Source organism: Sorex fumeus, unplaced genomic scaffold (assembly GCF_029834395.1).
Source record: "Sorex fumeus unplaced genomic scaffold, SorFum_2.1 ptg000008l, whole genome shotgun sequence".
Taxonomy (NCBI): domain Eukaryota; kingdom Metazoa; phylum Chordata; class Mammalia; order Eulipotyphla; family Soricidae; genus Sorex; species Sorex fumeus.
Window position 1 is genome coordinate 83,388,562 of NW_026606065.1, and position 22,598 is coordinate 83,411,159.

The following is a 22,598-nucleotide window of genomic DNA, read 5'->3' on the forward strand; positions in this document are numbered from 1 at the left end:
TACATCACAGGTAGCTTGCCAGGCTTTGCTGTGTGGGCAAGATACTCTCAGTAGCTTGCCCAGGTCTCCGAGAGGGGCAGAGGAATCGAACCTGGGTGGGCCAAGTCTGCCACATGCAAGGCAAACACCCTACCTGCTGGGCTATCGCTCCAGCCCAGAGGTACAATATTTCAAAGATAAATATGTTGTGCAATCATGAAGACGTACCTGGAAAGATCAGAAAGTTGATGTAATTAGAGAATGAACTTCAATAGCTCAGACTCGATGGGGGTGTACACAAGTGTTTGTTATTCATTTATACAACTTCTGGGGAACAGAATGGTAGTACAGCAAATTGGGCACTTGCCTTGCACTTAGCTGGACTTGGGTTGGATCCCAGGTACCCCCATATTGTTTCCCAAGTGTGATCCTTGAGCACAGAGCCAGGAGTAAGCCCTGAGCAGAGTCAGGTGTGAGGTGTGGCCTGAAAATCAGACAGAAAACAAAACAATTCTACAATTTTTTGTGTAAGAAATAATTACTAATTAAAGAGTGAAAGTGAAGAAGCACATACTGGACTCTTCTGGGAAATTTTACGATAAAAAAGCAGTCAAGGGAGGAATTCTGAGAGAAAAAATACACGCCTGACTGTCACAAAGAAGGACTTCCACTCCACAAGGCCTCTACAGCCAATGCCAGAGGGTCCCTTATTTCCCCAACAAGCTCAAGAATAACTCCCACGGCTGTGACTTGAGAACAGCAACTTTTTTTTTTTTTTTTTTTTGCTTTTTGGGTCACACCCGGCGATGCACAGGGGCTACTCCTGGCTCTGTACTCAGGAATTAACCATGGCGGTGCTCAGGGGACCATATGGGATGCTGGGAATTGAACCTGGGTGGGCCGCATGTAAAGTAAACACCCTGCCCACTGTGCTATCGCTCCAGCACTGAGAACAGCAACTTTTGTCCAAAGACGTATGTATGTGTATAGAGGAGAGGTAAGAGAGGATACAGAGAAGGGACAGAGATGCTGGAAGCAAGGAAAAGGGGGAAAAGAGGGGATGAAGGAAAAAAGAGGGAGAGGGAGAAGGAAAGGGAGGGGGGAGAGACAGGGAGGGAGGAAGGAGGGAGGGAGAATGAGAGAGAGAGAGAGATATTTAACCAGACCAACCCTAGGTAAGCAAGGTCAACACTAACAGCAGTCAGAAATCATGTTGACAGATTGTGCCCTTGATATGACATGAGGAAATAGTACTTTCCCTTGGCCTGCTCCGTGTTCCCCTGCCCCCCCGCCCCAAACCTGTAACACCTGTCTAACCAATAGATACCATAGCAGTCTGACTCTGACATCTCTGACTGGTGGAACACTGTCAGAGCCTCAAGAACAAGGGAAGTCTGTGGGAAGGTCAAGGGGCCCAAGGCCTTGACAACTAGCTGTGACAAACACTAGGATATCAACACAGAAGACACTCGGCCTAGATCCTTCCTCTGGAAGACCTTGGGCTCTTCAAAAGACATGACATTTGCTACTCAAAAAATTACAAGAATTAATAGTAATCAGGCATTTCCCTGGAAAGTCACTGCTTTCCTCTGACTGCAAAGTAAAAAAAGGGTCAAATCTTTTGAGAAGAGTTAAAAACAATCTTTTTCCAGAGGTCGGTAAAGATTTCCCCAGAGGTAAGATCACTGAGCAAGTCTGTCTGCACAGACAACAGGGGTGAGCGGTGAGTTACAGTGAGGCAGGGGTGGGTGGGAAGGGAGGCAGAGGGAGGCAGGTCAGGTGGTGAAGAGCCTTTGCATTTTGCCAGAAGTCTGCCCTTTTACTGCAGACAATGAAGAGCTACTGAAGACTTTTAAACAGGGCAAAAATCAGGTCAGACTGATGATCAGAAACAGGATTTGGAAAAGCTATTCTGCAGGCTTCGAAGTTTGGATTGAGGGTGCTGGAGATAGCGCAGTGGGTAGGGTGTTTGCCTTGCATGTGACTGACCTGGATTTGATCTGACAGATACCCCATATGGTCCCCTAAGCTTGCCAGGAGTGATCCCTGAGTGCAGAGTCAGTAGTAAGCCCTGAACGTTGCCAAAGGTGGTTCCAAAACCAAATAAGGACTGAAAGATTAAAGTAGTTAAATGTCTGGGAAAACATGTTTAGCTTGAAGGACTGAGATTTTGATGCATAAAATAAAAAGGAGAGACCTTAAAGAGCCCGAGGTCTTCCAGAGAAATAATCTAGGCTGAGCATCTTTTCTGTTCAAGGATCCCAGCCCTGATGGCATGTCACAGCTAGTCATTAGGGACCTTAGGCTCCTTGGCACTGACTTTTTCCTCACACATTCCTTGTTTTTCAATCCACAGACTTGAGGGTTACAGATATGGGCATCAGTGAAATGCAGCATTGCAAGGTGGGAATCAAAGATGGTCCCTAATGACCTAAGACAACAGTTATACTGGAAGTGGTCAGGACCTTAACAAGCACAAGTCCAAATGCCTGCAACCTTCATCACAGGAAGATAATTCCCTTGAGGAACGAGGTGGGGCCCCTTTCAAGCTCTGGCTCTAAATTTGGGCCATGGAAAACCTGCAGTGAGGGAAAACGGAAGGAAACCATAAGCCTTTGTGGAGGCAGGACCCAGGGGCCACAGGGAACCCATTGGAGTAATAATGGGGATCAATGCGACTGTGCAATCACCTGCGCACCAACATGCAACACGAGGCTCATTTCAGACACTCAGCAGCCACACGCATTGGACGAAGCAGCCCAGAGGCAGCAAGTATCCTATGTGTCCTGCCACCAGGAATGGGTTAGATGGTGGCTTTGTGGTGCTGAGATTTCAAGCCTGGGATATTGTGAGTGGTGCTTGGCAGAAAAATGGGCATCACACACTGAGTCAACATCTGCTGCTCAAGCAAAGAGAACACTCTACTATTATGGAAAGAGGACTTTTATTTCCATCTTGAACGATTATCACACCATTATTTGAACATATCTGAGAACTCCAGAAATAATTTAAAGTGAAGGCACAGAACAAATCAAAATATTTAACTATTTAAGCTTAAAATGAGAAAATTCAACTATTCAACGGTAACAGCAAATTATGAACAAGTTTCCATCACCAAATATCATTCTGACCAAAAGCTTTAGCTTTTTGTAATAAAAACCAGCTTCAGCTGATTTTGAGATTTCTATAATAAAAAATATTGAAAAATTTCTTCTTTCAAAATACGCATTATTCCACTAGAGTCAATGTAAGTATTACATATATATGTATGTGTGTATATATATACACATATCTATTCATACATATATATATATATATAAAACAAAGTCTCAGGATATTTGCTGATGGATGACCACTCCCCAAAAAATGATGCATTCTTACAAACTTTAAAAAAATAGCAAAGTAGATTACAAAATTCTATTTGAGGAGCAGGAAAACAACTTGTTCCATGTCAATTCGAATATCAAAGCATTTCAGTATCAAATTGCTTCAAAAGTTAATCATCACATAACAGTAATATACTGTATGGGGCATTCCACTGTATCTTGGTTATATGATAAAAATACAGTGCAACTAACAGGTTGGACAAATCAGTAGCAATTACTGCCACTATTTATTTATTCAAAAGAGATATGTTTTAAAAATCATTATAAAAGCAATGGAATATTCAGTGACATGCTATAAATATAATAACTCCCAGAAATGCAATTGCTAAGTTTGAAAATAAAGTGGTCATGCTTCTTAATGTACTGCTGTATTCTGAAATACATTCTCTGACAATCGATACCAGTTATTACAGAGGTCACTTGTAAATTAGCTCAGATACTGAACTAGGTTTCTAAATGAAACATTTTTTCAAGTATGCATAATATCAATAAGATAGATATTTTTCTCATATTCACTTCTTAATATGCTCTTGCAAAGGACAACTATGTTGAATAAACAAGAAACAAAAAGGGTTGGTCAGAGTTGTCAATCACATTTAAAAAAAAATAATGAAAACCATCCAGTGACCAAGAACTAAATGAATGATACGAACGCCTTAAACTTATTATTTCAGATTTAAAAAATCAGAACTTTTCCATTTTTTCCATGTTTTGGTATCACTTCCAGTGGTGGTCAGAGCTGCTCCTGGCTCTGCACTCAGGGATCACTCCTGGTGGGGCTCAGGGAACAACATGGGGTAATGGGGATCGAACTCGGGTCAGCTGCGTGCAAGGCACAAATAAGCCCTACCTGATGGACTACTGCTCCAGCTCCATAGTCTTTCTCTTGATATAACTAAGTTTATAAGAACAGGAATTAGTAAGTTTCTAGGACACTCATAAATCTTGCTCAGAATAAAACAAAAGGTCTAACTGCCTACTAAGCTGTGAGATTGAGTGTATATATAATAGCAATATGGTTTTAGCTTTATCGTCTAGTTTAATTGCATAAATCACAAGAACATTTCCAGCCAACACTGCTGATAAGTATAGTACAGACTCTAGAAAATCATTTTTAGCAAAAACTGCTTCAAAACTCTTCCTATAATAAAGCATTCCTTTGGAAATGAATCTTTAAAGCTTTTGGACTGTTCAAGTAAATGCAGCTTTTACCATCTCTAGCACTAAACTATAATTACTTCCCAAATTCCTTTGTCACTGGATGACATTATCTTTTATTCTCTACTATTCTAATAATGGTACATTATTTTTTAAAATCTCTTTAGTGATGGCAGACTTATTTCTCATCATCCATGAGTATTGAGAGATTAAAATAGAAATAAGCCAGAGGGGGCAAAGAACCCCCCGAAAACTTATAAACAATATGAAGTTTTGAAATGTTGGCACCAATAAAAAGTGAGCAAAGGGTCATCATCCAAATTTTAAATGTATTCATGCACAGCCCTGGGTGCCACCACAGCAACCAACGCTCTTGCTACTGGCTTCACAGACACCAATCTTGACCCATGTTTGACTCAATTGATGACCCAGTCACTGCAAACAAAGAGCCACCAGGAGTCTGCTAATCAGCTGCTGCTACTGCTGGTCACTGGTGGTAAAGGTCCACTCATGATCGCAGGTCCACTCGGACAGCTGGGCATCCAATTCCGAGAGGATGAACTCGCAAGAGTTAGTGGGAGATTCAAGCTGAACTGCTTCAAGTTGAAAGAAATGTGGCTAACTTGAGGAAAATCATTGAAATAAAAAGAGAAGGACAATCTCAGTGGGTTTTGGTCCTGTGGTGTTAGTACTTGCCCAGCTCTGTGAGTAGCTCCTGACAACCGGAAACACAATCAACTATAGGGTTTTCATTCCAAAACCCTCAAAAGGGAAGATATTTGACCCAAAGTCAATCTTTAAAAACTACACAAGGCTGCCTGGCCAGCAAATGACAGTGAGAGTGACTTTGTTCCTCTGCTCCTTCAACATAGGAACCAACGCAGAATGGCTCATACCCACGGTGGATAGGCCGTTCACAGCCACGATCATGTCACCACACCTGGAAGAACAGAGACAGACTATTACTGTTGTCTTGTTAGGAAAACATCGTCCTGGGATTTGTGTAGCATGGAAAATCACAGTTCTACTAAACTCCCTTTCAAAGATAGGGATGTAGGATCTGCTTTGAGATATACATACACATATACATATATATATATATTTATGTGTGGAGTGATTTTGAAGCCCCTACTGGCTTATTCCTTACCAATGTACAACCCCTTCAGTAATTACAAAGGTAAGCAGAAATGTTTCTATAATCTTAGGCCAAAGTATAATTAACAGAATTAATCTGTTGCCATTCTAAAAGAGAACAACCAAATAATACATTTAGAATGGGTTTTTGTTATTTTTTAATAATTGTCATTTCTTGGTGTATAGAGTTCATTAACTGAGTACTCAGTTAAACTGAAATCTTTTTTGTTGCTTGTTTTTGGGCTATATCTGGTGATACTCTTGGCTCTGCCCTCAGGAATTATTCCTGGTGATACTTGAGGGATCATAAGGGATATGGCCTGTGATTTAACCTCAGTGGGCCACATGCAAGGCAAATGCACTACCTGCTATACTACTGCTCCAGCTGCTAAACTGAAATTTTAATTTAATTTGACCCATATTTCCTTTTGCTCACTCTGGTACTTTCCCTACAAGCAGAATTAAGTAAGTAAAAGTAAAGTAAAGGCCCTCCCATTGATCGTCGATTTGCTCAAGCGGGCCCAGTAACATCTCCATTGGAGACTTTGTTGTTACAGTGTTTGGCATATCGAATACTCTCGGTAGCTTGCTGGGCTCTCCGAGAGGGGTGGAGGAATCGAACTCGGGTTGGCCATGTTGGCTGCTTGTAAGGTGAACGCCCTACCCGCTGTGCTATCGCTCCAGCCCCATTATCACAGATGAATGAGAATCCAGAAGACACATCTATTCTTCATGATTTGTGGTCTTAGGTTCATAAAAAAAAATATGCTACTTTAAAGAGAATGCTCTGCCACAGAGGAGGGGTGGGGGTGGGAGACAAGGTGGGAATGGTGGGAGAGATGCTGAGACCATTGATGGTGGAAGATGGTGGAGGGATGGGTACTCGACCACTGTATGACTGAAATGCAAGCATGGAAGTTGGTAAATCTGTAATTGTACCTCATAGTGATTCACTAATATAAAAAAATGCTATTTTACTGCTACCTACTTCAACTTTGTTTTGAGTACTGATTGAGTAATCTGGCTAAGACAATGGTTAGTTCTCTTCCCTGTATTCTTTCTTCCTATAATAATGGTTTTCCTATTTTCATATAATACCAATCTGGATCATAATTACCAATCTGGATCAGATTTCCCCAATATTAGTCATAATTTTTTTTTTTTGGCAAATGATGCAGTGTCTATTTCTGCAGTTGTCTACCAAGTGTGTCAACATTTGTTTTTTTTTTAAAATCCAGTCATTTAATCCAAAACTAGGTGCTAAGAACTTGAAATCACCCACCTCCTCCTGTTGTAAAACCTCTTGCTTGCTATCACACCCCTTTCTTCCTCTAGCACCTACACTTTGGAGAAGAGGAGTTTGCAGCACAAAGGGGTGAGAAGCCCTTTCTGCATAGTGATGCAAGGAGCAGAGGGGTCAATGGCAAAGTTCAGAGCACGGACAGTCCTGGGGTGGAACTGCAGTCAGTTACTTTTAGGTATTTGATTGTGGGCAAATTTCTGCATCTTTCCAAACCTTAGCTATTTGGAAACAGCCATAATCAAATAGAAATAATACTTACCTCATGGGACCATCAAAGAGATTCAAAAATATAAGGCCTGAGCACAGAGGCTGGTGCACTGTCATTCACCAGGTATTTACTGAGACCTGTATATGTGCAGGGATATGCAAAAAAAGGGCAGCTAAATCCTTCCCTGGTGGACTTGCATAAACATAGTGTCAGGCACATAAATATAACTACTGTAGAGGAAAATAAAGCAGTCATCTAATGACAGGATTACACCTGCATGTGTTATATGGAAAAATTGCTGAGAGCTAGTTGCCATGTCACACTGCGTGGAATGATATGACTCAGGTCCTGTTGCTATCATTAGATTAGCAAAATATAGTTATGAGTAGCAAGGTTGTGAGGCTAATACCTGAGTGTAGCCCAGGAATGACTTCTTCCCCCCACCCACACCCCCCGCCCTCCATAAAGGGCCAGAAGGTAAATATTTTGGGCTTTGTGACTCTTATCATCTCTGTCACAATGACTCAACTCTAATACTACATAGTTGACTAACAGCCAGGGGTAGTATGTAAGCGAATGAGCGTGGCAATGTTCCAATAAAACTTTACTTACATGAACAGTTAACAGGCTGGATCTGGAGATGACCCAGACTCTAGACCAGCTGACTGTGGCCTAGGTCATGTCCATTACATAAATCAAATCATATCATGACATATAACAAGACTTACTTTAATCGTCCATCATAATAAGCAGGAGTTCCCAAGACAATGGTTTTAATGAAGAAAGGCTGATTGGTGTGGTTCTCTTCATAGCCACCAACAATACTAAAGCCCCAACTTCCCAAGTAGCTTCTTCGTAAAACTATATCATGGCAGCTATGCAGGGCACTATGAAGAAAAACAACCAAGAAAACAATGAGGCACTGGGAGCTTGTTCATCTTTACTACAACTCCACACTGTATTATATTTGGAACTAGAGGAAAGTAAAGGGCTACTTAATTTTCTTCTCAATGTATTTGACCACCCGATTTCCTAGCATATATGCTAGGAAACTCAAATTTCTCTCCTAAGTGAAGACATTCCTGTCCCTTCCCTGAAAACACAGCTTAAATAAATCTGGTTTATAAGCCACATTTCAGAATTTGTAGAAACCCTCTGTGTCTATATTTGTTCCTCAATTCTGATGTCTATTTGCTGTAACATTTCTATCCACAAAAGAGTATAAAAGAGACCTGGATGCTAATGATCTTAGGACTCAAATGAGAGAAGAAAATGAGCAATAGTGCAGCTCCCCCTTGAAAAGGATAAGAGAACTAACCTTTTTAACCTATACAAGAGATAATATTTAGTGCTTTTTCCTCCTTTATAATATATGCTTTCGTTTTGTTTCTGGGTTTTAGGTAGTTGTTGTTTTGTTTTTTGGGTCACAACCGGTGATGCACAGGGGTTACTCCTGGCTCATGTACTTAGGAATATTCCTAGTGGTGCTCGGGGGACCATATGGGATGGGATGCTGGGAATCAAACCCAGGTCAGCCGTGTGCAAGGCAAAAGCCCTACCCACTGTGTTATTGCTCCAGCCCCAACTTTCATTTTAAGGAAGATTCTAAGTGACAAAATTGAGAACTTAATCTGGAACACTCACACACACACACACACACACACACACACACACACACACGCACACAAATTCTTCTATTAGGAACATTCAGAAGCTAGAGAGAAAATGCTGAATTGGTAAAATGTTGGTTTAGTGGCAATATCCAATAAGAGAAAACAACAACCACAACAACAACCACGTGATTTACACTTCCATTCTATGGAACTGGAAAGTAGTAGTTCAAAGCAAAACAAATATCCAAATAGCAGAGTTCTCATCCTGTGGAATATGAAACCTGTGAGAGAGCCACTGGAAACCAGACAGCAGCAGCTGGTAATTGAAGATAGCTCTGTATACATACAACACACAGACCTCTAAGAACCCACAGAAAGATGATCTCTCACTGACAAGTGCTCTTCCAGCACAGGAGAATGCAAAAGTAAATTTTCCTAGGCCTGGGGCAGTGACTGTTTACATCCCTGAAGCCTCAGGCTTGATCCTGCTGGGGTAGAACCTTGAAATCAAATGGGGGATCCCCACAACAACAGGAAAGACAACAGAAAAGAAAAGAACAACTGTTTACTATCCTGTCTGCTTCTCTAAAAGCTGCTACTCTTCTTGACATACCAGCAAATGCTCTAACCATCTGCGGAGTGAAGATGCCGAAACACCGGACAGAACTGCAATAAGCAAAACTAAAGGAAGCGCTATCACCATAGTGTCTGGGCCCTAGATGGGTTCTTGTTGCTCATCAGCTATGCTGTGGGTCTTTGAGACATTCCAGGGTGAAAGGGAAAGATCCAAGGTCAGAGTAACAAGACAGCTGAAACCTCACAATTTCAAATTAGATGGTATGTATTTAGGAGTTTCAGAGCAACCGTTAAATCTGTATTGACATTTTACTGGGGGGAAATTCATTCCCTTGGCTGAATATAAACATCCACAATTTAAATGATTTTGGCGGGGAGGGCGTTTGCCTTGCACGCAGCCGTCTGGGTTCGATTCCTCCGCCCTTCTCAGAGAGCCTGGCAAGCTACTGAGAGTATCTCACCTGCATGGCAAAGCCTGGCAAGCTTCCTGTGGCGTATTCGATATGCCAAAAACAGTAACAGCAAGTCTCACAATTTGTTGTGAAACGTTACTGGTGCCCACTCGAGCAAATTGATGAACAATGGGAGGACAGTGTTACAGTGTGCTACAATGCTGTTAAAAAATAATCCTCCCTCTTCCAAGTTCCAATATAAGGCCCTGGGATACTGATTCTAATATCAGGTCTTTCTAATTCTGTTTTGTTATTTTTTTTAGGCAAGAAGCCAACTCATCAGTAAGTTATCAACAAATGAAATTAAGTAATACCCTTGCTTTTTCTACTATTACTTATGTGTATATACTTTATAAAGAATGCAGAAATGCGCTGGAGCTATTGTATAGTGAGTAGGGCTCTTGCCTTGCAGGTACTTGACCTGGGTTCAATCCCTGGCACCCCATATGGTTCTGAGTCCCCCAGGAATAATACCTGAGTACAGAGCAGGAGTAAGCCCTGAGCACCATAGGGTGTGCATCCCACGCCCAAACAAAACAAAACAAAAACAAAAAAGATACAGTGCTATATAAACACTAGCTATAATAAATTATTTCCAAAGGAATCTGATGGCTCAGGAAATTCTAAAGAATCAATCAGTTTTATACTCAGATCAAGAGTTAAAATGCTTCATCATGATTTAGTTTTAGAATTTTCATGTACATGGAAAATCTAAGTTACTCAGAAAAACCTTAGTAATATATACATTCTTCCTATTTCAGTAGCAAATTAGACAATCATCATGTAATGCTTTTAAGAGCAGCCACTGCATTAATTATACTACTAAGCCACTGTATATGAAGCCACCTGCTTAATACATTAACTACACAGGCACTGTGTAGAGTACACTCTTCCTACAGGTGCTTACAAGCAGCTATGCCTGAACAATAGCCTGGCATTCGATATGCTTGACAAAGTAACTGTATGGTCAATAAAATAACTGTATGGAGTTCAATATGTTCACTCCACAGCTTGCCTTTCAAGGGAGAATGAAAAATTTGAATAGGGGTTCTGAGGTAGGGAAATACCCCTTCTGTCCCCATTCCTGCCCCATGCCTTATCCTCATTCCTCTGGGCAAGGACTATACATGAAGTTTTGATGTAGGCAGGTAGACAGGGAGGGCCCCCTCCCGAGGCAAAAAGCCAGCCCTGCAGAAAATAGGAAAACAGGAACTAAGGCCCTCACCTGGCTCCAGCAACAGACCCAAAGAAGCTCCTCTAGGAACAAAAGGCCAGGAAAGGAATTTCAAAGACCATCACCACTCCCATCTTCCCTAGTAACCTCCTTAGCAACGGGACATTTACCTGGGAAGAAGCCCCACGTGGGGGCAGGTTGGAGAAACCCTATAAAGGCCACCTTGAACAAAGGAAGCGCGTGCATTTGCTGCCAGAGCCCATGTGCTGCTTGCGCCCACGTGGCCGAGCACATGTGGTGCCCGAGCACATGTGTCGCCCGCATCTCCCCTCTTGAGATGTGTACTTTCATGCTTTCGTGTTTAACTTTACTCTCTCCCTCCCTCTCCCTCCCTCCATACCTAAAAATCCTCCAAATAAAATCTATTTACTTCACTGCTTGTCTACTCCTGAAATTCCTTTCTGTGAGGTGAGACAAGAACCCAGTAACCCTGGGTCCCGAGTGGCAGAGGCGGGTGGGGAGAAAGTGACTGTCTTTCTCCTCCCCGCTTCACATAAGTCACCCGTGGGGCCCACCGACATCAGTTTCAGCAGGTATTAGAGTGAACCTTGGCAGATGACAGCATTTCTAAGCAGCAGACTGAATATCCAGTATCCTAGCTAGCCCACTTTAAGAGTGACTTGGAATGTTCAGAATTGCTTGATCCCCTCTTACGTCATTCTTCTAGCTTAGACCTTTTGTTATTATTATTACTATTTTTCATGAAATGTACCTTTTATCTGGGTGTAGGATGCTCAGCCCCAATCCGAGCATCCTACACCCAGATCTTCCAAATTCCAGTAGGCGGGGGGGGGGGGGGGGGTCACACCCACAAACTGGCCCCCTGGCGCCCTGTAATCCCATCAATGGTCAAGACCCAGAGACTATAAAAACCAGCTCCCGGAACCGAATGCGGCCGCGCAACATCTTATTATGACATCTTATTATCTCATTCCTACTTTGGACAAACTGGCAGGCTACCGAATGTAGCCTGCCCACACGGCAGAGTCTGGCAAACTCCCCATGACGTACCCAATATGCCAAATACCAGTAACAATGATGGGTCTCATTCTCCTAAAGAGCCTTGAATATAATCTCAGGGCTAGGATGAAGGAGACATTACTGGGGCCTGCTCGAGGCAATCGACGAATGACAGGATGATTTGTGATTGTGATTGTGTACCTTTTATATGATGTAAATAACCACAGCTGGGAGGACTGGTCCACTGTTGGAAGCATGCTGCAAGTGAGGGTGGGGTGGGGAGTTAGGACAGAGAAGGGACCACTATGACAATGATGGTTGGAAATGATCACTCATGACAAGAAAGGAGTGCTAAAAGGAAGTAGAGTGATATACATGATAACCTTTCAGAACCTGTGTTGCAAAGCACAATGGCAGAGGGAACAAAGGGAGGGGGAGGGGGAGGAAGTGGGGTGAAGAGAGGGAGGGGGAGGGGGGAGGGAGAGGAAGAGGCAGGGAGAGGAAGAGAAGAGGAAGAGGGAGAGAGAAGAAGAGGGAGAGAGAGAGGGAGAGAGAAGAAAGAGAGAGAGAGGGAGGGAAGAAGAGACAGAGAGAGAGGGAGGGAAGAAGAGACAGAGAGGGAGAGAGAGAGAAAGAGACCTGTCTGCCATAGAGGCTGGTTGGAACGGGAAGGCAGGCTGGAGTGGGGAGGGAAACTGGGGACATTGGTGGTAGGAAACGTACACTGGTCAAGGGACTGTTGTTGGAACATTTTAAGACTGAAACCAAATCGTGAACAACTTTGTAACTGTGTATTTTGTGGTGATTCAAAATAAAAAAATGTAAATACCCTAATATTTCTGTAACCTGACTTCTTGTTGTTACTTCCATTTAACTCAAGCTGTTTTCTTTCTAGTAAGTGAACTGACTGTGTCAAGCACTGATTATGATCATTCCCTGAACCTCTCTGTACCTTGGGAGGCCCAGCCACATGACCCACGATGGGGACCAGCTGGCATCATACTCGTTCTCGCTCAGAGCACTTGGCTGCTCTTCTGTGGCCTGGGTCACCTCCTCCACAATCTGGACCTCCAGCGCTTTCAGGGCAACAGAGGGGGATGCAGCACTGGCTTTCAGCATAGCTACGGCTTCACTGTGGCTCAGGTTGGTCAGGTCAATGCCATTGATATTCAGTAACACATCACCTGTTCAAATGAAGAAAAGGAAAATGAGCCCAGCTACCAAGTCATTATGCCCTTTTAAATCCTGCTATTTGTAAACTATTCAATAAATTTTAACCCAGATAAGGCAAAAGTTTTTAAAAAACTATTTCTTTATTTTATAATAATGAGGAAAATCCAACCAATGGAGATCATTTCAAAATAACAAAAGTTCTTTTAAAATAATTTAACACAGTGTGGCTTTAGATACCAGGATTCAAATAGAAGTTCAAATTTTTAGCCCTAGTTTAGCTATGTTCAGGCCTGGGCAAGTTCATTTTGAGCTTCAGAGATTTCTACCGTTCTTTTCACTCAAAAATTAATTTGCTCCTTTGCTTTTTTGTTTTTGTTTTTTGGGTCACACCTGGCAATGCACAGGGGTTACTCCTGGCTCTACACTCAGGAGTTACTGCTGGTGGTGCTCAGGGGACAATATGGGATGCTGGGAATCGAACTTGGGTCGGCCGTGTGCAAGGCAAACGCCCTACCTGCTGTGCTATCTCTCTAGCCCTGCTCCTTTGCTTTTAGGAATAATATTCTGTTTTTGTTTTGAGGCTACACCCAGCAGTGCTTAGAGTTTACTTCTGGCTCTGTGCTCAGGGATCATTCCTGTTAGGACTTGGGACACCCTATGTGGTGCTGGGGATTGAACGCAGGGCAGGTTCGTGCAAGTCAAGTTCCCTACCCACTGCATTATAGCTCTAGTGCCTAGAAATAAAATTTTATTATTTTTTTACAGTTACAAAGTTACATATATAAAGAGCCCTGCATAGTTCACAAAGCATCAACAGTATCAGACATGTAAAGAGAAGATATTCTTGGGTTCACACATGGAAATGAAATTTTTGATTTGAATATCTTCTCTTGCTTGTGAGAAGAGAAAGAATCTGATGCTCTACTAAATATAATAATCAAAAATAATGATAATTATTAATGAAGAATATATCAAAGAATTACTTTGGAAAGCATTAGTTTTGCAAGAAGCACAAACATTTGAACCAAGAAAGCCCATAAAATATTTGTCTTCCAATTCATCATTTTACAGATTGTTAGAGTGAAACAGTCTCATTTTAGAAAACACAATAAAATAACAGGAAGGAAATCAAACTAACCCAAAGTTCTACAATAGGGAGAGAAAAAAAAAGTGATCTTATTAAGATGTAATTCACATACCATTCAAATCCAAGTACACAATTTTATGGTTTCTAGTACAATAATAGAGTTGTACAATCATACAACATAGTTAGATCTTCTTCCCCCCAAATCCTCTATATACCCACTAACAGTCCCTTCCCATGGGATGGAGAGAAACCCCTGAAGATTTGCCTTGCAGTTAGAATCCCTGGCACAACGTATGGTCTCTTGAGCACTAGAGGGGTAACTCCTGAGCACAGAGCCAGGAATAGCCCCTGAGCACCACCAAGTGTGGCCCAACCTCCTGCTACAAACAAGCTGAATAGTCATTTCCTTCCCAAGTCACCATTAATGCCTATTCTGGACAGATTTGCCTATTCTAATTCATATCGATAGTATCAAATGTAGGACTAGCTCCCTTCACTTAGCACCACTTTTCTATTTTGTTTTGTCTTACTTTTTGAGTCACATCCAGTGGTACTCAGGAATTATTCCTGGCTCTGTATTCAGGGGTCACTCCTTGTGGTATTCAGGGAACCCTACGTCTTCCGGGGATCGAATCCAGGTCAGCCACTTGCAAGGCAAGAACCCTACTTGGCATACTATCACTCCATACTCCAGGAAACAGTGCTTTTAAGAGTTACTCTTCCATATGATCAAACCAAGCACATGGAAATACTATTTTTGCCATTACCATTCCTGCTGATGCAATTTACATAGGACTGAGAATCTGAAACTGTGAATGAATTGGTGAGGAGAGAGTTTAAACACCATCTTTATTTTTACTGACTGTTCTTTGTTCCACCTTCTCTGTGAGTCCACTTACACACTTTATTATATGTGAGACTGTTTAGTACTTTTACTGATTCCGTGCTTTGAATATCAAGTCGGTCAAAATGACACATAAGTTTCTGAAAGGGTCTAAAAAACATAACCTTGAACATAAAATTCGAACAGTCTGGGCCAGAGCGATAATACAGAGGGGAGAGCGCTTGGCTAGCATGCAGCTGACCCGGGTTTGATCCACTGCATCCCATATTCTCCCCCAAGCAACACCAGGAGTAATTCCTGAGTGCAGAGCCAGGAGTAACCCCTGAGCATTTATTTGCTGGGTGTGGCCCCAAAACAAAAACAAACAAAAACAAACAAAAATCCAACAGTCTGGAGCTAGAGAGACAGTATAGGAGTTACAGTGCTTGCCTTGCATGCAGCTTTCCTCAGGTTTGATCACTGGCATCACAAAGTATCTGCTCAAGCACCACCAGGAACAACCCCAAATTACAGACCCAGGAGTAGCACCCATCATCACTGGGTGTGGTCTCGTCTTCCTGCCCCCACCAAACTCCAACAGTCTGAGTGACTGCTATGAAACAATGGAAACATCATTAAGTTTTATTAATTTTTTTTACAAAGGGCACTTTTCTAAGTGAGATTTGATATTCACATTTGCAAGAATATTTTAAAGAATTTTTTAAATGATTTAATGGGAAATTTGTTGTCACTATTTTTTCACGATGCGACTGAATTCCAGGAGACTGGTGGCACTGTTCATGAGCCTATATTACCTCTCTTGATTCTGCCGTCACGCGCAAGGCAGCCATGAGGCGGGACACTCGTCACAAAGATGGGCAGCTCGCCACTCTTACTTCCTCTGCCACCAGCGACAGTCATACCCAGGGATTCGTGTGGTTCCTTCTTGACAGTTATGTGTTTTTCTTGACATGTTACACACTGGGTAAGATCCTAAAACATGAAAGAGAAAATGTATTGGTTAACGAACAATGTATGACTTAAAATCAGTTTTTTGCTTTTTTTTTTTTTTTTGCTTTGAGGCCACACTCGGTGGTGCCCAGGGATTGCATCTAGTGGAGCTGGAGGCACTCTATGGGGTGTCAGGGATCGAACTGAGGTTAGTATCATGCAAAGCAAGTGGCTTACTTTGTGTACTTAGAAGTGTACTGTCTCCCCGGCCCCTAGAGTCAGTTTTTACATCACTTACTGTAGAACTAAAAGTTACGCTAGCTCTTTATGGGTACAAATACCATAATGTACATATACTATATATGGCTCAATCACAATGTCCAACTTTGGACAACTGTATTTTCATATGACTACAGAACTGAAAGCAATGCAGGACTGTTGACATACAGACGTCACAGAAAAACAAGCATGTTATTAGTATGATAATCTTGAACTTTAAGATATGACCTAACAGTATTAATATTCTCTAACAGTATAATGCACCTGAGTTTTAAGATTTGAAGACAAATAATTTTATTTCAATCTTTGCCCTTAATTACTTTAAAGTTGACAGAATATTTAATAGTATAAAGTGTGAACTTGGAGGCAGGTTGGGAGCGCCTCCTGGAGATTCTCATTTTAAAAATACTACCTGAAGAATCATACTGCCTTTGGGCACGGCCATGGCTCCAGAGGCACAAGGACTTAATGCAGAGCCCGGCAGCTTGCGGCAGAAAAGAATGGACTATGTGTTAATCTACGGTACCATGCCTCCCTGGGAGGGAAAGGGTGTTGCTCCCTTCTGCCTTCTTCACCCCCAGCAGCAAGGTGGCCGCCGCCTCAGAGCTTATTGGAAAGCCAGGTTTGAGCCAGTGGTGACCGGGCAACTGCAACCTCATGGGAAGGGGGGGCGTTACCAGCATGCCCTACCAAGGCCACGAGTTGCCCCCCACGAGTAGCTCTCCGGCATGTCCATGGCTCCAGAGGCACAAGGACTTAATGGAGAGCCCGGCAGCTTGCCGCAGAAAATGAATGGACTACGCGTTAATCTATGGTACGGTACCATGCCTTCCCGGGGAGGGAAAAGGTGTTGCTCCATTACACCCCTCCACACCCCCCTGCAAGGTGGCCGCCGCCTCAGAGCTTATTGGAAAGCCAGGTTTGAGCTGGCGGTGATGGGGCAACTGCAACCTCATGGGAAGGGGGCCGTTACCATCCTGCCCTACCAAGGTCACGAGTTGCCCCCCACGAGCGGCTCTCCAGCACGCCCATGGCTCCAGAGCCACAAAAACCAACCTCGTAATTAACTGGTTGTTGGCAGAAATCCCTCCAGACTTAATAAGTAAAATATTAGAAATCCAAAATTTCCGCGATAGAGGCCACGTGACATCATATGGTCCTCATAACTAGCTATAGAAAACAAATTATTTCACAATGCCTTTTCAGCAGTTCTGATTGTTGGGTGGAAATTCTAAACAATAATGGTGCATGTTTTGTCGAAATAATGAATGTAAGCAAAATAGATAGTTAAGTAGAAATCATCTGCCTCACAGGCATTGGGAGGGGTGGGAGGGGGGTATTTTTGGGTTCTTGGTGGTGAAAAATAAGTACTGGTGAAGGGAAAGGTGTTTGATCATTGTATGACTGAGACTTAAACCTGAAAGCTTTGTAACTTTTCCTACAGTGATTCAATAAATAAATATAAAAAAATTTTTTTAAAAAAGTGTGAACTTTACCAAATACCAGGGGAATAAAAGACATTCTTATCTTTTGATTTGTAGTGGTAAAGATTCTAGAACACTCAATGATAAAGAAAATGCAAATATAACTTCAAAGCCTTTATAAATGAATCAGAGAGAGAGAACAGGGGTTAAGGTGTTTGATGAGCATTTTTCTGACCCTGTCTCAGATCCAGATATGGTTTCCTGAGCAATGTCAGAGGTAACACCTGAGCACAGAGGCAAGAGTAGTCATTGAGCACTGCTGGGTGTGACCCTATGGCCCAGGCCAAAAAATTATTCATCAAAAACTATAAATATATGAAATGATCAGTAAATTCTAAACCAACTATATTTTCGGGGAAAACTATTTTTACTGACCTTTGTTACTACTACTTGTGGAAGAAAAGGAGGATTTAACATCACTTTTCTTTGGAATAAAAAATATTTAAAAAACAAATTCAAGGTGTACATATGTAACCTTAGCACTGTAGCACTGTCCTCCCCTCCCATTGTTCATCGAGTTGCTCAAGTGGGAACCAGTAATGTCTCCATTGTGAGACTTGTTACTGTTTTTGGCATATTGAATACGTCACGGGGAGCTTGCCAGGCTCTGCCATGCGGGCGGAATACTCTTGGTAACTTGCCGGGCTCTCCGAGAGGGACGGAAAAATCGAACCTGAGTCAGCTGCATGCAAGGCAAATGCCCTACCCGCTATGCTATCGCTTCAGTCCATATGTAACCTTATTATTATTATAAAACTAATGCTATCGAAAGCTTACTAAGTATAAATCTAGTGACTTTACATGCGTTATTTCATGTGCTCTTTATAATGGCTATGAAAGTAAATACTGCTAGCATATTTACAAGGCTACTGTAAAGAGTAAATGGATCCATTTTATTATAGATGAGAAAATGACCTACAAAAAGACATGTAACTTGTTCCAAATCATATCGCTAAAGGTGATTACTCTGGGATTTGAATGGACATATATTAAAACTGATATTCATGTTCTGTGTCTATACATAGAGCATGAAACATTATGTACATGTGTTCTTCATATGCACCCTCATGACTACTAAGTGTAATAGTGGAAGCCTATATCTTAAATCTTTTCTAACATTTATCAGCAGATAATAATTAACATTATTAATAATACCATCATCAACCACAGAAATATACAAATTATCGTTACAGGATTATCTTATACTTTAGTGATGGTATTTTAAAGAATTGTCTTATATATAACTATGTAACTTAATTAGGCCCTGGAATTCCAGGTCCATCTGCCCTTCCCTAGATCTGGAATTCATATACTCTTGAAATTTTATTATGGGAACTACTTATAATAACAATATAATGGTCCTAGAAAATGTCACAATCTAATGGAAAACTTTTAAGTTTTTTTTTTTCTTGTGGGTGGTGGGTGGACACGCCTGGCAATGCTCAGGGCTTACTCCTTGCTGTGCTCAGGAACTTCCTGGCAGAGCTTGAGGGGCCATATGGAGCGCAGTGGACAAATCCAGGTTGACCACTTGCCAGCAAGAGTCCTACCTGCTGTATTACCACTCTGGTAGCAAAACTCTGAACTGTCTTAAGGGAGTCACCTATCTAAATGTAAAAGATATTTATTAGTATCCTTCAAAAATAGGCAAAGTCCAGTTTACCATGAAGATAACCCAGGTAAACTCAGCTTTGTGTATTTAAGTAGTTTTAATTTTCAGGTATTTAATCAATTAAGGGTGGATTTTGTTAAATTTCTCTAGAGGTATACATTTCACCTCCTTTGGAGCCAAACCAAACTTCAAAGATTATACTCAATGTGTTCCAGAAAATATTCTTTCTCTTGTCTTTTTTGTTTGTTTCTGGGCCACACCCAGGGGTGCTTAGGAATCACTCCTGGCAGTGCTTTTTTCGGTGATGGAGATATAATACAACAGGTAGGGTGTATGCTTTGCATGTGGTCAACCCCAGGTTTGATCCTCAGCATCCCATACAGTGAACCCACGCACCACCAGTAATGATTCTTAAGTCCAGAGCGGAGTAACCTCTGAGCACCACCAGGTGTTGTCCAAAGACCTAAATCAAGCAAACAAACAAAAGTACATTTTGTGTAATTATTCTAACTAAACAGGTTAGAATATGAAGAGCACACAGAATAAAAATTCAGCAATATTAATTTAAAACATGGTCCTATAAAACTGAGGACTGGAATGAGCAGATTAAAGAGAGAATGAATATGTGTGTCCCTAATAATGAGTTCATTGAAACATTTAAAATCTGTATCAAACTTATATTCTCAAGGGTGCCCAAACCTCAAATTATTCTAGAATTTCATGACATAAAAGGTTCTAAAGGAGTCAACAGTTAACTTTTACCAAATAATTTTTAGGCATATATTGTATATGAAAACACAATGAGATACATAGCACATATAACACACACACACACACACACACACAAACACACACAAACACACACCCCAGAACTGAGAAAAATCCCATTTTCAAGCAGAAATAAATCTACAGACCAAACTTTGAGAACACCAAATACTTTTTAATCAATCACCTGGCAGAGGGACCTTCCCCACTAAAAATTATCATTATTAACCAAGGAACTAATATATAGCTTGTCCTTGCAAAGGAGCTATATGAAATAACTCCTATTCAAAATTCCTATTCCAAACAATAACCTCTTTTTTTTTATAATCCATCATTATGATGGCAAAATTATAGGCTTCCTTCATACATTTTGGTTTCTGTTTAGAAATGAGAACAGTTTGTGGTTATAATTTATCATAAGTAGTAACTAAACCATAGCCCAGTGACAAGTCTGTACTTAAGCTCAGAAAACCAGATAAACCTGATAGGCCCAAATACTTGTGCCTGTAAGTGATGCTTTTTATAGGGTCCCTGCAACATTCCAAAGTAATTATTCTTTCAGATACTGTACTTACATTAAGAAGCCATTTCAGTACATCAGAAAAACCTACAGCTTTTAAGCAGACACTATCATCATCATCATCATCATCATCACCACCATCATAATTTTTTAAAGTAATGCAATATTACTTTACGTTAAAAGAATTCTTTTGGAAGCTCATAGCTTCACCTAGTTGGGGGAAAACATTATCATTCTAAAATTCCTTGCCTACTGAGCCATGATGAAGGCTCAAAATAAGTAAATAATACCAACAATAAAGTACTGCCCTTAAAAGAAACTCTACTGGGGATGGAGCAATAGCATAGCAGGAGGGTACTTGCATTACACACAGCCAACTTGGATTCTATCCTGGGCATTCCATATGGTTTCCTGAGCACCATCACCAGGAGTAATTCCTCAGTGCAGAGTCAGGAGTGATCCCTGAACACTGCCAGGTGTGGCCAAAAATAAATAAATAAGTAAATAAATAAATAAAGCCAAAGGCGGGAAAATTTTTCTACAACTAGGCAGTTTAAAAATTCTAAGCACAGGGCTAGAGAGATTACACAGGAAGAGCAGTCAACCCAAGTTTGATCCCTGAAACCACATATGGTCCCACCAAACCCCTCTAAAATGCTCACTGAACCGTCAGGAGTTGACAGACAAGCATGGCCCTCAAAGACAAGAAACAAATTCTAAACATAGATAATTAAACAATGTACTATAAAATCAGTAAAATATTCAAGAAGCAGTAAAACCAAAAAAGTATTCAACATATGGAAACTTTAAATGATTTAGTATAGTATTTCATTAGCTATAACAGTGAAGGAAATGAGTTATACATTAGGCAATCAAAAATGATGTTTTATACGTTTAACTCACATATCTAATTCAGTTGTTATAGGCAATATGCTCAACTGCTAAGCAGACTTGCCTTCATTATGCTTTTCAATTATAGAACAAACTATTATATTACAATGAGCAACCCAGGATGAAGCTCATTTTCAATCAGGACTAATCAAACAGATATTTTTTGACAATCAAATACTTCTCATCAATGACCTGGCAGAGAGACATTCCTCACTAAGAAATTGGTGAGGAGCTAAGACAGCATAGTCATTTTTCAAGCACTAAACATACATTACAACTCCCAAACAACTACAGTCACCTTTTCAAACAGAATAGCAGCTTTCCCTTTTTTAGCATGCAGTAGTTCACCTTTGGAGGTAAACACACACACACACACACACACACACACACACACACACCACCTTACTTTATGTGAGCTGGGTCTGCTGGGATATAGAGGCTGAGTGTGGTGTTGGCTACTGCTTGGAGTTCCTGCTTCTCGGTTACTATTACCAGCTTGGGATTTCCCTGGTCGAGCAATTGTTAAATTTACTCTTTCTCCACTAGCCTGGAGGAAAAAAAAAAAAAAGTTACTGTAGGATAACACTGTTTTGTCCTTCCTGCATAGCCTCAGGTAGTTTAGGTATATTGGGTTGCTCCCATCACAATGTTCCCATTCCTCTGTGTTTATTTGTAACTTCTTTCTTTGTGCTCTGTTGACTTGTAAATATTGTTTTTCTCTTCTGCCTAAGTCTTCTGTATAGTTTATTCAGAGCAATGCCCTTTTTGTAAGGACACAAGAAGATATGCTTTTGTAATGTGTACTCTCAGTGATATTTCCCTGGGTATCTGTTCTCTCACCTAAACCTCAGCTGCCTTTACTTCCTGGCGCTCCCAAAAGCAGGGTCCCTACTAGGAACTGGATAGAACCAGGGCAAGCGGTAAGCTATGTGCTACACTGGCATCAAGATGGGCCTGGCCAAAGTGCCATAATGCTTAACTATAAATTAAGAGCTTGGGCATGGAGAAAA

General features: G+C 41.3%; 1 protein-coding gene across 2 annotated transcripts in view; it reads right to left on the reverse strand.

Moving 5' to 3' along the window:
* Window positions 1-2,906: 2,906 nt before the first annotated feature.
* The window catches only part of LNX2 (ligand of numb-protein X 2), a 72,129-nt gene continuing 52,437 nt past the window's right edge, over window positions 2,907-22,598 (reverse strand). For both annotated transcript variants that reach the window (XM_056110043.1, XM_056110044.1), the window contains exons 6-10: window positions 21,995-22,135; window positions 15,902-16,079; window positions 12,956-13,187; window positions 7,897-8,055; window positions 2,907-5,463 (exon numbers count right to left, since the gene is read on the reverse strand). In XM_056110043.1, coding sequence (XP_055966018.1) covers window positions 5,328-5,463; window positions 7,897-8,055; window positions 12,956-13,187; window positions 15,902-16,079; window positions 21,995-22,135 — 846 coding nt within the window. In that variant the 3' untranslated portion in view covers window positions 2,907-5,327. The remainder of the gene's footprint in view (window positions 5,464-7,896; window positions 8,056-12,955; window positions 13,188-15,901; window positions 16,080-21,994; window positions 22,136-22,598) is intronic.